Genomic DNA, 15601 nt, shown 5'->3' with positions numbered 1-15601 from the left:
CTGTTTTAGCTGTTTAGAATCGTCTTCCATTGGAATAAAGCAACCATCTGATTTTAACCACTTGTCTAGTAACCAATATCTTCTCCATATGACTTTGCTAAGTCTCAACAGTTTTTTTGAGACGCTTGATCACTATGAGTTTCTCTCAACTATTGTTCAACCTCTTCTTTTGGGCGATCTAACTGGTCCGATCTTTTATCTCCTAAAAGCCAAATGGATTAGGTTAAGTTGTTATGTCTATTAAATATTTACAAAAGAATAACAAACCTGAGGTTATATAAAAGCTTTCATACAGCCACGTATATTTAAAAAGTTTGAATAACAAGTTTTATTCCAAGGTTGGTATTCATCAATAAGTTTAACATGTTTAATGTGTAATAAGTCCGTCTGCCACCCTATACCCTACCACCATCGCTACAATAGAAAAAAAATATCATTCAAAACTGTAATATTTAAAGTGTTTCAATTCTTAAAAGGGAAATGAAAATTTAAGAAAAGAGTAAAAACTACTACCATTCCACCTAATGACTTATTAATCAGTGTATGCGTCATATGTCATATGATATATTATCATAAAACACACTATAAATATACAAGGTTAATATTTAGGACAGCATTATTGATCTGTTAAACACGGGAGAAAAAGGTATGTTGAAATTAAAGAAAACCATTTACATAATACTGTTTCAGGACTGATATATGTGGTATTTTGTTATGAAATTTTCACTTGAAAAATAAAACCGTTTTCTTTTGCAAATTGTGAACATATACATGTAACACATTTATTTAAAAAAAAAAACACCAGTTGTTGGCATGACACGGGTTATGTTCTTCTCATATATGTCATGATGCTATGATGCTAAACCCCTAACGGGAAGTAGTGTGACTGATATTCATATGATGAAGACATAGTCTTTCAATCAGTTTAATTGAAGTCTGGAGCTGGCATGTCAGTTAACTACTAGTAGTCTGTTGTTATTTATGTATTATTGTCATTTTGTTTATTTTTTTGGGTTACATCTTCTGACATCAGACTCGGACTTCTCTTGAACTGAATTTTAATGTGCGTTATACGTTAGTAGTATTCTATGCGTTCTACGACCCCTAAACCTCGGACGCAGACGCTGACGCTATATATGGGCATGCGCGCGGACGCCGACGCTTTATTTGTGCAAAAACGCAGACGCCATAGATGGATTTGATATTTGGACGCGAACCTAGGGGTATGACTCACACGCCGACGCCTTATTTAGGCGCAGACGCTGACACTATATTTGGGCTTAAACCCTGGACGCTATACCTTAAAGTTGGACCAGGCTACCCTCCAAGGTGGACACTATTAATGACCCTAGAAAGTGGTTTTCAAATAAATCTATCTCACACTTCCAGATAAAAGATCTGGTTCAGGACTTGAGACCTGCTACATATCCATGTAGATGGTTTCCAAAAAAATGTCTTTTTTTTTCTTTTCGTGTTTTCTTATTTATTTCTTACTTTTTTTTTCTTCTTTTTTGTATCAATATTTTTTTAACCAAATAGGGCTATCAGTTTGTAGTCATTCTCAATCAAGTCAGTGGATGAAAAGGTGTTAATAATGTCATTCATCTCGTGTCCTCGGCATCTCAATTTGACGTAATAAATACAATATAGGCCACAGGTATTTGAATCATCGAGTTGAATTTGATTGCAAACCACACAGTATTCCGGTCCATTCACGATGAGTACATTTCTAAAATAGCGTTGGTACATTTCCGGGTATTGTCCTAAGGATTCGAAGGTGGTCCCGATGCGGAAAAATGAAAAGCAACCCAATGACTCCCATTTTGATCACAGTTGTCCGTATTGACCACAACGTTCTAGGCATGTCGCTCACATAGCTAGGCAAGTCTTCTGCACATCACACAGTCACAGGCAATCCGCTCAAAGCATCCTCTACATTTTCCCCTGTCATCGGGAGAGCAATGCCGTTTTTCTTCCCACACCCTTACTGACTATTGGCTTCCAATCCACGAAGGTGAGCAAACACTACTCCACAATCCCGACAGGCAATGAGATCTTCTCGTCTCTTAGCATCGTCCGACGAACTACATGTTATCTCTTCGACCATGTCTTCGTCTGATGAGACCGAACTATCGTCTCCGCAGAGACGGTCGTCCTCCCTCTGTCCGTCTATTGTCTCTCCTTGGCCGATCTGCAAGACCTCTGTGCGTAATCTGAAGGCCTCCGGGGTTCGAGGTTTTAGGTCAACAAAAAGGTATCCGAAAGGTGTCCTCGTTGCCTCTTCGAATTTCCGGAGAAAGAAGTCCCCTCGAGAAGAATACATCTGTCGGCCAAGAGTCATGATGGGCTGTCGATCAATGGGGTTATTAAAGAGAACGAAATAATGACAGTTTCGTCTTTGGGTGGGGTCTTTGCCAAAGTATAAATTCTGATTTAAAACGACGACCGATAAATTTCTATGGCAACTCACTTTCGTAAACAAATCATTTATTTTGGAGTCTTTGGTCGAGGTCGACATAAGGTCATCTAGTAGGATCATGTTTCGAATGTTGGGATCGAAAAAATCGTCCCTTTCGAGATCAAAAGGAATTCCACGAATGAATTCAACACGTGGAAGCACTGTTCGTTGTTTTTCCTCGTAAAGAAGTTGCCACCTTTTATACAGCCAAACGATCCTGTCTGGACTAGGACTACACAGCCTTTCTATGTGTTGAAGTACATCTTTCACGGAATGAGTTTTTCCGCAGGAGGTGGGACCGGACACGATCATGGTGAAAGGGTGTCTAAACACGCAAGCCTCCTGCTGCTGCTGCTGCTGCTGCTGTTGCTGCTGCTGGGCAACATCTGGGTGGTATAGTGGCTCATCGGAAGAATGCTTACTTCTCATATGTCTTTGAAGATCGTGCAGCCGCACACACACAATTTACGGCAAATGTTGCAATTAAACATATTTGTAATTTCCTAAATGAGAGTGAGTAGTTTCCTCTGATAGATTCTTCCTACGAAAATGTAGCAAGAGAAATACGTGGTCATCTTTTAGACGACATATTTGTAGATGATCGTCTCTCAACACAAATTCGGTGTGATACAATTGGTTCATGGTTACCGTGAAATAGATTGGTTTCTCAAACGTCACGTCTGTGATATCTTCATTTAATAATCGTATCGACTGGAGAATAGGGAGAGATGTTTCCCTCACATATGACTGGTGCACAAAATCGGGACAGAAATACATGCGTCTCGTTGAGGCTTCTAATTCGGTATGAAGGACACCTCCAATAATGCACATTCCCACGATCCATCTAACGTATAGCGTTTGGGGAAACGCACTTTGAAATTGCCACAAAGTACATTGTTTGCAAACGCTGAAAGCGAGTCTTCGCTATTAATAAATAAACAAAACTCGTCCATAATGTTCATTCCAGTGAAACCTTTAGTCTCTTATAGCTTTATTATACCCAAAACCGTATTTAAGAAATAAACGTTAATAGTAATTGGTTGCTGAACGTCCAGTGGTGAATAGCTTATGCATGTTCAGAAAAAGTTAACCATAAATACAATAGGTATAGGTCTTGTAATGGAAGCCCATCCGGGATGAATTTGGACTACCAGAAAATGAGGGTATATTGGATAGAAACAGAAATGTTGGCAACAGGCTAAAAAGTGTTGTGGATAACTATATTAGTACAGTAGACGAATTTAGCTTCTATGCGGCTTGAAAAATTTTTAAAAATACAACTTTAATCGTTTCTGTATAATAAGTGTCCTGAACTATCTGTCTTTCTAAGCATTTAGTTATCTTCATCATAATTTTATGTAGAGGAATATATAGACATAAAACTTGTTTGATTTGACCGTATGTTAACCTACAGAGCCAGTATCGTCTAATTTAAACCGGTTTAATCCGGTTCTCGTTTCTCTGCACAGACATATTCCTTTCACGTGCACAACAATTAAAAGGATAAGTAAAGAGAAATCTAACTGCATAATATTTCATATTTGTTTGTATTTTTTTCTTCATTTTAGCAGCCCTTAGTTCTTTATTCCTTATAGTTTAGCAGCTGTATATTTCTGTATTCCTTACAGTTTAGCAGCCTACATTTCACTATTTTTTATATGTTGTAACCCGTTCCGTAAGACAAACCTATCCCTCAACGTTGAGAAGTGATATAGTCCTAAACTGTTTTAGCTGTTTAGAATCGTCTTCCATTGGAATAAAGCAACTATCTGATTTTAATCACTTATCTAGTAACCAATATCTTCCCCATATTACTTTGCTAAGTCTCAATAGTTGTTTTGCGACGCTTGTTCTCTGTCTTGATCACTATGAGTTAAGCTCAACTATTGTTCAACCTCTTCTTTTTGGGCGATCTAACCGGTCCGATCTTTTATCTCCTAAAAGCCAAATGGATTAGGTTAAGTTGTTATGTCTATTTACAAAAAAATAACAAACCTGAGGTTATATAAAAGCTTTCATACAGCCACGTATATTTAAAAAAGTTTGAATAACAAGTTTTATTCCAAGGTTGGTATTCAATCATCGATAAAGTTTAATGTGTAATAAATCCGTCTGTCACCCTATCCCCTACCACCATCGCTACAAAAGAAAAAAAATATCATTCAAAAGTGTAATATTTGAAGTGTTTCAATTCTTAAAAGGGAAATGAAAATTTAAGAAAAGAGTAAAAACTACTACCATTCCACCTAATGACTTATTATTGAGGGGGGTCATTATTCAGTGTATGCGTCATATGTCATATGATATATTATCATAAAACACACTATAAATAAACAAGGTTAATATTTAGGACGGCATTATTGATCTGTTAAAGCACGGGAGAAAAAGGTATGTTGAAATTAAAGAAAACCATTTACATAAAACTGTTACAGGACTGATGTATGCGGTATTTTGTTATGAAATTTTCACTTGAAAAAACAAAACCGTTTTCTTTTGCAAATTGTGAACATATACATGTAACACATTTATTTAAAAAAAAAACAGTTGTTGGCATGACACGGGTTATGTTTTTCTCATATATGTTATGATGCTATGATGCTAAACCCTCACAGGAAGTATTGTGCCTGATATTCATATGATGAAGACATAGTCTTTCAATCAGTTTAATTAAAGTCTGGAGCTGGCATGTCAGTTAACTACTAGTAGTCTGTTGTTATTTATGTATTATTGTCATTTTGTTTATTTTTTTTGGTTACATCTTCTGACATCAGACTCGGACTTCTCTTGAACTGAATTTTAATGTGCGTTATGCGTTAGAAGTATTGTATGCGTTCTACGACCCCTAAACCTCTGACGCGGATTCTGACGTTATATATGGACATGCGCGCGCGGACTCTGACGCTTTATTTGTGCAAAAAACGCAGACGCCATAGATGGACTTGATATTTGGACGCGAACCTAAGGGTATGACTCACACGCCGACGCCTTATTTAGGCGCAGACGCTGACACTATATTTGGGCTTAAACCCTGGACACCATACCTTAAAGTTGGACCAGGCTACCCTCCAAGGTGGACACTATTAATGACCCTAGAAAGTGGTTTTCAAATAAATCTATCTCACACTCCCAGAAACTAGTACCAGATCTGGTTCAGGACTTGAGACCTGCTACATATCCATGTAGATGGTTTAAAAAAATGTCTTTTTTTTTCTTTTCGTGTTTTCTTTTTTATTTCTTCCTTTTTTTCTTTTTTTGTTTCAATATCTTTTTTAACCAAATAAGGCTATCAGTTTGCTGTCATTCTCAATCAAGTCAGTGGATGAAAAGGTGTTAATAATGTCCTTCATCTCGTGTCCTCGGCATCTCAATTTGACGTAATAAATACAATACAGGCCACAAGTATTTGAATCATCGGGTTGAATTTGATTACAAACCACACAGTATTCCGGTCCATTCACGATGAGTACATTTCTAAAATAGCGTTGGTACATTTCCGGTATTGTCCTAAGGAGTCGAAGGTGGCCCCGATGCGGGAAAATGAAAAGCAACCCAATGACTCCCATTTTGATCACAGTTGTCCGTATTGACCACAACATTCTATGCCTGTCGCTCACATAGCTAGGCAAGTCTTCTGCACAGCACACAGCCACAGGCAATACGCTCAAAGCATCCTCTACATTTTCCCCTGTCATCGGGAGAGCAATGCCGTTTTTCTTCTCACACCATTGCTGACTATTGGCTTCCAATCCACGAAGGTGAGCAAACACTCCACAATCCCGACAGGCAATGAGATCTTCTCGTATCTTAGCAACGTCAGACGAACTACATGTTGTCTCTTCGACCATGTCTGATGATACCGAACTATCGTCTCTGCAGAGACGGTCGTCCTCCCTCTGTCCGTCTTTTGTCTCTCCTTGGCCGATCTGCAAGACCTCTGTGCGTAATCTGAAGGCTTCCGGGGTTCTAGGTTTTAGGTCAACAAGAAGGTATCCGAAAGGTGTCCTCGTTGCCTCTTCGAATTTCCGGAGAAAGAAGTCCCCTCGAGAAGGATACATCTGTCGGCCAATAGTCATGATGGGCGATCAAGGGGGTTATTAAAGAGAACGAAATAATGACAGTTTCGTCTTTGGGTGGGGTCTTTGCCAAAGTATAATTTCTGATTTAAAACGACGACCGATAAATTTCTATGGTGACTCACTTCCGTAAACAAATCATTTATTCTGGAGTCTTTGGTCGAGGTCGACATAAGGTCATCTAGTAGGATCATGTTTCGAATGTTGGGATCGAAAAAATCGTTCCTTTCGAGATCAAAAGGAATTCCACGAATGAATTCAACACGTGGAAGCACTGTTCGTTGTATTTCATCGTAAAGAGGTTGTCACCTTTTATACAACCAAACGATCCTGTCTGGACTAGGACTACACTGCCTTTCTATGTGTTGAAGTACATCTTTCACGAAATGAGTTTTTCTGCAGGAGGTGCGACCGGACACGATCATGGTGAAAGGGTGTCTAAACACGCAAGCCTCCTGCTGCTGCTGCTGTTGCTGCTGCTGGGCAACATTTGGGTGGTATAGTGGCTCATCGGAAGAATACTTACTTGTCATATGTCTTTGAAGATCGTGCAGCCACACACACACACTTAACGGCAAATGTTGCAATTAAACATATTTGTAATTTCCTAAATGAGAGTGAGTAGTTTCCTCTGATAGATTCTTCCTACGAAAATGTAGCAAGAGAAATGCGTGGTCATCTTTTAGACGACATATTTGTAGATGATCGTCTCTCAACACAAATTCGTTGTGATACAATTCGTTCCTGGTTACCGTGAAATAGATTGGTTTCTCAAACGTCACGTCTGTGATATCTTCATTTAATAATCGTATCGACTGGAGAATAGGGAGAGATGTTTCCCTCACATATGACTGGTGCAGGAAATTGGGACAGAAATACATGCGTCTCGTTGAGGCTTCCAATTCGGTATGAAGGACACCTCCAATAATGCACATTCCCACGATCCATCTAACGTATAGCGTTTGGGGAAACGCACTTTGAAATTGCCACCTACATTGTTTGCAAACGCTGAAAGCGAGTCTTCGCTATTAATAAATAAACAAAACTCGTCCATAATGTTCATTCCAGTGAAACCTTTAGTCTCTTATAGCTTTATTATACCCAAAACCGTATTTAAGAAATAAACGTTAATAGTAATTGGTTGCTGAACGTCCAGTGGCCAATAGCTTCTGCATGTTCAGAAAAAGTTAACCATAAATACAATAGGTATAGGTCTTGTAATGGAAGCCCATCCGGGATGAATTTGGACTACCAGAAAATGAGGGTATATTGGATAGAAGCAGAAATGTTGGCAACAGGCTAAAAAGTGTTGTGGATAACTATATTAGTACAGTAGACGAATTTAGCTTCTATGCGGCTTGAAAAAATTTAAAAAATACAACTTTAATCGTTTCTGTATAATAAGTGTCCTGAACTATCTGTCTTTCTAAGCATTTAGTTATCTTCATCATAATTTTATGTAGAGGAATATATAGGCATAAAACTTGTTTGATTGGACCGTTAAGAGCCACCCACTAACAGAGCCAGTATCGTCTCATTTAAACCGGTTTAAACCGGTTCTCGTTTCTCTGCACAGACATATTCCTTTCACGTGCACAACAATTAAAAGGATAAGTAAAGAGAAATCTTACTGCATAATATTTCATATTTGTTTGTATTTTTTTTTCTTCATTTTAGCAGCCCTTAGTTCTTTATTCCTTATAATTTAGCAGCTGTATATTTCTGTATTCCTTACAGTTTAGCAGCCTACATTTCACTATTCTTTATAATTTTTGTTATCATCTTTCTTTGTGCTTTGTTTATTTATTTATTTGTCCAGTATTATTTTTTTTTTAATTTATATTTTTTATTCATTTATGTCCATTATTCTCTATTTTATAAACTCCATCAAAACTCCTGGTATATAAATATAGATAGATTAAATACATTATCCTTGTATTTTTGAAGATAAAAATCAATTACGGCCGTGGACTCTACAACTATTATAGATACATGTAGGATTATGTTAAATGAGAAACAATTTTTAATGACCAGATGTGGATTTTGGTTAATCATTAGGGGTGAAATTTTAATCACGACTATATGATATTAAATAAGTGGTTCAAGGAAGTCGGAAAGCAATACTACTGATTTTTTTACGGTTTTCATGCTAATAAGATAAGAAATCGAAAAGCTAAAGATATAATTATTTTATGGCATAGACGATATAACTGTTGTGTATGTCCGTTAATTAGGAGCAAATAAAATAGTGTACACCTGTAAGCATGTTTTTGAATGAAAGTGTATAAAGATACTTATTTTTAATCACCAGATTGTGCTTTATCTCTTAATCTAATTATTTAAGGTGTCATTTTAATCTTCACCATATGATATATATTAAGAGGTTCAAATAAGTCGGAAAGCAATACTACTGAATGTTTCACGATTTTCATGTAAATCCAAAAGGTAAAATGAAAAAGATAAATATTGTATGTATTGATATTGAACATTTAAATCCAATTATTTTTAAACATGCATCTATGTATAGTACCGCCTACTGGATTGAGTGACAATTTTTCTGATTATCAGATTAACGGATTAATATAAATAGTATATCTTAGAAAAATCTAACAGTTGTTATAAGCATGTATAACTAGTAACTTATTTAAGTGGTAGAACTTTAATTGAAGTCCGACCTGTTTCCATGCAAGGTTTGTTCTGGTACAAAGACTGTAATTTAAACGGACGAAGAAAGTGATGTAAACGCGCCAGATTAATGTACAAGGAAAGGAAGGAAAAAAAAAGAGAGAAAAAAGGGGAAAAAAGTCTTAAACCAGCTACATGGATATGTAGCAGGTCTCAAGTCCTGTCCTGAACCAGATCTGGTATCTGGAAGTGTGAAATAGATTTGTTTGAAAACCACTTTCTAGGTTCATTAATAGTGTCCAACTTGGAGGGTAGCCTGGCCCAACACTTAAGTATAGCGTCCATGTTTTAAGCCTAAATACAGCGTCAGCGTCTGCGCCTAAATAAGGCGTCGGCGTGTGAGTCATACCCTTAGGTTTGCGTCCAGATGTCAAGTCCAACTATGGCGTCCGCGTTTATGCTCAAATATAGCGTCGGCGTCCGCGCGCATGTCCATATATAACGTCAGCGTCCGAGGTATAGGGGTCGTAGAAAGCATAAAATACTCCTTGCGTTTACTTTTCTACATTGGCTAAAGGTATAGGGGAGGGTTTATATCTCATAAACATGTTTAACCCCGTCGCTTTTTTGCGCCTGTCCCAAGTCAGGAGCCGCTGGCCTTTGTTAGTCTTGTATTATTTTTAATTTTAGTTTCTTGTGTACAATTTGGAGTTTAGTATGGCGTTCATTTTTGCTGAACTAGTATACAAATTGTTTAGGGGCAGGCTGAAAGACGACTCCGGTGCGACAATTTCTTGCTGCATTGAAGACATGTTGGTGACCTTCTGCTGTTGTCTGTTCTATGGTCGAGTTGTTGTCTCTTTGACATTCCCCATTTCCATTCTCAATTTTATCATATTTTTGCAAACTAACTACAAAATAAAGCTGAGTCAGCTATTTGGTTTTTTTTTAAGAAGATGGTGTTGAAGGAAGCCGTTTTTAAATATCTGTTAAATTCATTCATGAGTTTGTTTAGATCAATTTTAAGATTGACATAATGCATAGACATTTATTTATTATAATAGTTCATATTTAGTATCCCCCCTTTTTCATCTTTTATTCATCTGCATTATATCAATATCCCTTTTGAAAGGAAAAGTGGATATATAAGAAGACGTTATCTATGTTTTTCTGTTTGTTTGCGGTGTTTCGTTCAACTTAATTGATATCTTGGTTTTACAGGAAAATGAGTAAACGTAGTCGTGACCCAGCGATAAATAAACTGAGAGAGGTGAAAGCAGATGCCGAATCACTGGGAATACCCGAGACAATTATCAATGGTTTACAGGCGGTTGATGATTTGGCAACGGTAATTAACATATGAACTTAAAGTGATGTTAATATTAACATGTCCATACTTGCTCTAGATTAAATGTCAGCATCATGTTATTCCAATTAAGACGATAAGGATAGTTATAAGAAATATATATGTTTGTTATTTGACAAATTGCGACTTGGAAACCAATTAAGATATGTTTTTTTCCTTAAAAAGCTGTTCCAGTTTAATGTTATCACTCCTTGGAAGAAGAAAATAAAGTCATAAGCCTTTTTTTTTTTTTTTTTAAGAAGACGTAATAAAAAGACTAGTTCCTTCAAGTGAGAAAAATATTTTAAATACACATTTTGATTTCTTTTTTCTATTATATAAAATAATAAGCTAGAATGACACATCGTTCCTTTTCAGTCAAGGATAAGCAACATGACCAGAACATGGAGCTATATCTTTGAAAGTTTTAAAAGCTCTTCAATGCAGTGAGAGAAAAACAAAAAAATATCATAATAGTTTTCTAGGAAGATAGTGTTCGTTGTTACACAGTATATGTATTTTATGTTCATAAATATTTGAAATCGATTTCTTCACCTTTTTATATTGAAAGGCTCGAGAAGATTATTGTGACAGTAAGACGTCGACAGCAAGTGAGCCAATGGCAGCACTGATAAAAGATACTCTAGAACATCCCTGGCAGAACGTATACGAAGAAGGGAAAACGACATGGAATATCACCCCTAGAATGATGTCAGGAAATCTGGAGGGTACTAAAATACAAGCAAAGATAAGAACCAAATAAAACACTTCTTTGGATATCTGAGTAGGAAAGCGTTACTTCATTGAACTATTGCCTCTAGTTATGAAGCGAGCGTTAAACGTATTTAAAAGAAGAAAAAAAACCAAACAGAACAGATAAAAAATATGCAGAGAGAGAGAGAGAGAGAGAGAGAGAGAGAGAGAGAGAGAGAGAGAGAGAGAGAGAGAGAGAGAGAGACATACCAGTTCCTATTCATTGGTTTTGTTCTGTACATGTTCGCTCCACACTGATTACGTTTTTATAAGGTAAATCCGTTAACAGAGTCTGTTGACATGAATTGAATAAGTTTACAATGTCGACGAGTACGTTGAGAGAAAATTTGCGCAGACATATACATTACTTCCTCCAAGCTAACTATATCAAATGTTGTCATTTAAATTGTATTTCTGAACAAATCTAGTTAATTTAAAACTAATGTCAACTTCAACTTTTAACATTTTGTTTTTCTTTTTTAGGATATGTTTTAAAATTCTTAGTCAGCGCTTCTAAATCCAAAAATGTTCTTGAGGTAGGTATGTTCACCGGATGTGCTGCCTTAGGAATGGCGGAAGTTATGCCGGATGACGGGAAGGTCGTCACTTGTGAAATTGATCCATACCTAGTAGACCTAGCTAGGAAATTGATGGATAGGTCGCCACATGGAAAGAAAGTCGAAATTCTTACTGGTAAGGCTGTGTATACATCAAACAGTTAACTATGGATTCAATGGAAATATTAAAGGCATTAATTTTCTCCATTGTATTCAGGATAAATTAATACAGGTGCTGTGTTGCGTTTCCACAAGTTTCATCTCATGATCGTATATATGAAAATAGGCATGAGCAATTATTTCAGTCTTTTATCTGTTTAATGGAATTTACGTAAAATCAGAAACAATGAAATTGAGAACGTAAAATTGTGCGAACATTGATAACTTCTGGTACATGTTGCTGCATCTTATTCCCTATTGCTATGATTTTAATTTGAATGAAGGTGTTTCAAATTACACATGTATCTAATGAAAAAGGCTTTTTACGTTTAAGGAATTGAAAAAAAAACTAATGATTAATGTTCTTTCTGTTTAAAACCTTAAATTAAATCTTGATTTTGTTTTTTTTATATAAAGAAACGTATTGATAGATGTTTATACATGTCAATAGTTATCAAATGTACCAGGATTATAATTTAGTACGCCAGACGCGCGTTTCGTCTACACAAGACTCATCAGTGACGCTCATATCAAAATATTTATAAAGCCAAACAAGTACAAAGTTGAAAAGCATTGAGGATCCAGAATTCCAAAAAGTTGTGCCAAACACGGCTAAGGTAATCTATGCCTGGGATAAGAAAATCCTTACTTTTTCGAAAAATTCATTTTTGTAAATTTGTAAATACAGTCATTTTTATGTCATTTATAAATCAACAGTCAATGTATGGTAATACGTACTTCTTTTTGTTCTTGTTTGTGTTATGTATACATGGTCTGATAATATAAATGTAGAACAGGCATTTCTAACTTCATGTATACATGCAGCCATCAATACATTGACTTAACTATCATGTCGCTTCTCTCTATTTATAAATGTGACCGCCCGAATAGTACAAAGATAGTTCTACATGCAGCCATCAATACATTGACTTAACTATCATGCTGCTTCTCTCTATAAATCTCCTGAATAGTACAAAGATAGTTATACATGCAGCCATCAAAACATTGACTTAAAACTATCATGCTGCTTCTCTCTATAAATCTCCTGAATAGTACAAAGATAGTTCTACGTGCAGCCATCAATACATTGACTTAAAACTATCATGATGCTTCTCTCTATAAATCTCCTGAATAGTACAAAGATAGTTCTACATGCAGCCATCAAAACATTGACTGTTAAAACTATCATGATGCTTCTCTCCATTAAAAATATGACCTCCCGAATAATACAAAGACAGTTATAATTGTTTTTAATTGCTTTTCCTTTTTTCCTTGGCCATTGGTCAACACGCCAATCGCTGCGTGTTTTAATTGTAATAAGATAATAACCTAAGATCTGCATTTATTGAAATAAAGATTGTTTTAACTATATATAATATGAGCTAATGGTAGCAAGGAACTGTTCTTTAGAACATCTAAAAATGTGCGCAAGACCAGTTGATAAATTTTTTCTTCCTATATGTCGTTTTAGGTCCAGCAATAGAGAGTCTAAATGGTTTGGCTAAGAAAAATCAGAAGTTTGATTTCATCTTCATAGACGCTGACAAACCGGGCTATTGTGATTATTTTAATGTAAGTGTATCATGTATAGCAAGGAAAAGATGATTTATAAAGCAAAATGAAAAAAAAGAACATCATATTTAATACATCGTTAAAACATCTAATCATCAAATAATGTATTTATAGAATGGTCAAAATTACATGACTTTATTTTATAAACCGATTTCAGTTTAATATTTGACTTCGTATTTACATTTATGCAAATTTTTTTGTTACAATATAACTTCCATGCCACAGTTCAGATATATGTAATTTACATTTATTTGATTATATTTCAAGATATGCTTCTCCGAACTTCTGGCCCCCGGAGGTACTATTGCTATGGATAATGCCTTATTTGGAGGTAAACCGTACATGGAAGATTCGCCACCAAACGAAGGCGTTACCAAGTTTAACAACATGATCGTGACAAGAAAGGACATTTATTATGTACGTAACTATAACTAACTCATTGTTGAAGGCCGTACGGTGACCTATATTTGTCAAATTCTGTGTCATTTTGGTCCCTTGTGAAGGGCTGTCTAGTTGGCAATCATACCACATCTTGACAAATCGTTTCAATGTAAGTCTTAGATCTTACTCACATATCACAATGTAAGATCTTACTCACATATCACATTTTTGTGGATTACTTACAAAAATTATTGAAATCAAGTATTAATATTGGAAATTACCTCTTATATATTTATAGTTAAAACTCTCTTGTTTTTTCTCATACTTTATAGTTTTCGTACCTACGGATATTGTGTTGACGTTTAATATGCAGTAGATTTAATAAAATTACAATATATATGATATGTCATGTCAGAACACGAACACAGACTAGGCTGGTCATATGCCTCGACCCAGTTTTGTCACGTCAAAACACGAGCACAGACTACGCTGGTTATATGCCTCGACCCAGTGTTAGTCATGTCAGAACACGAACACAGACTAGGCTGGTCATATGCCTCGACCCAGTGTTTGTCATGTAAAAACACGAGCAGACTAGGCTGGTCATATGCCTCGACCCAGAATTTGAATTAAATCATCAAATTGATGCTGACGTATAGTCGATGAACTAGATCTATACAATATTGATGCAAACATCATGGAGTTATAGATGACTATAAAAGATTGAACCTGCTTCATTTACATTGTTTTGTTACTTCATGATTGTTACACGTGTCTCCACCCCGAATAACAAAATCTTTAATAACATATATTGGTAATGTCTGCATTTTTGTAGGTTTTGATGCCTATAAGGGATGGTATTATGCTGATCAGGAGAAAAGAGGACATGAATGGAACCGTTTGAGAACGTTAAAAAAACTTAGCTTATATAAGAGGAGAGAGCAAGCAAGCATTAACTGTGTTGTTAATTGGCACATACCTTTCAAGCAGATATTGTGAAATGGTTTTAAGCAAATCGTTTTGGCGTTTGAAAGACGATATTAGATTTATATTATACTTTTATTTAATGGCTTGTGTTAACGTTCTGTCTGTAAGTGATATTGGATATTGATACAATAAAAAGAATGATAACAAGTATTTGCTTGGTTTTATAGCGATAAAGACACAATGTTGACTGCTGTACCTCAATTTATGTCATTTTTTCCAATTATGCCTGTTTGTTTTGTTCTACGTCTTGTTGGCCATTCGTTTGATGTGTTTGATCATTTAATTATGCCATTTAATTACACATTTTCCGTTTCTTTTTTTTTTTGTTATTTTATTTTTTGTAAAATACCGGCCGGGAGCCAGTCTAATAACTCCGTACCTGACCACACTAGATTTTGGTGAGGTAGAGGCATCTGTCCCCGTTGTTTTCCTATTCAAGTTTTTATTTCTTTTACAATGGTTTTGCCCGATTCCTTATGACTAAATGTTTTCCATTGTCGAACTTATTAAAATGTAGATCTCTGTTTCGTTGTACTACATATGAGTATAACATAATCAGTGATCTTATATTCTAATTAGAATGTCCATTGCCCTGACCCTCGGAATCTTACTTGCTTTTGTATCTTAATATTTAGGTGGATATCTAGATTTTTTTGCTATATAAATATCAAATGATAAAATACAAATCTTA

General features: G+C 35.8%; 1 protein-coding gene and 1 long non-coding RNA gene across 3 annotated transcripts in view; one reads left to right on the top strand and one right to left on the bottom strand.

Moving 5' to 3' along the window:
* Positions 1–15601, bottom strand: part of LOC143067099 (uncharacterized) — a 160586-nt gene that overhangs the window by 79500 nt on the left and 65485 nt on the right. The gene's annotated exons all lie outside the window — the stretch shown is intronic.
* Positions 581–15058, top strand: LOC143067094 (catechol O-methyltransferase-like). 2 transcript variants are annotated; one of them, XM_076240132.1, is made up of 7 exons: positions 581–646; positions 10378–10504; positions 11073–11229; positions 11738–11947; positions 13442–13542; positions 13810–13959; positions 14759–15058. In XM_076240132.1, exons 2-7 carry the CDS (start codon positions 10382–10384, stop codon positions 14825–14827), a joined length of 810 nt encoding a protein of 269 aa, XP_076096247.1. In that variant the 5' UTR covers positions 581–646; positions 10378–10381; the 3' UTR covers positions 14828–15058. The 2 variants fall into 2 exon arrangements, with proteins under 2 accessions (XP_076096247.1, XP_076096246.1); XM_076240131.1 differs by lacking the exon at positions 581–646 and adding an exon at positions 4742–4846.

Source organism: Mytilus galloprovincialis, chromosome 3 (assembly GCF_965363235.1).
Source record: "Mytilus galloprovincialis chromosome 3, xbMytGall1.hap1.1, whole genome shotgun sequence".
Lineage (NCBI taxonomy): Eukaryota > Metazoa > Mollusca > Bivalvia > Mytilida > Mytilidae > Mytilus > Mytilus galloprovincialis.
Note: the sequence above shows the minus strand (reverse complement) of the source record. Positions and strands in the feature narration are given on the sequence as shown.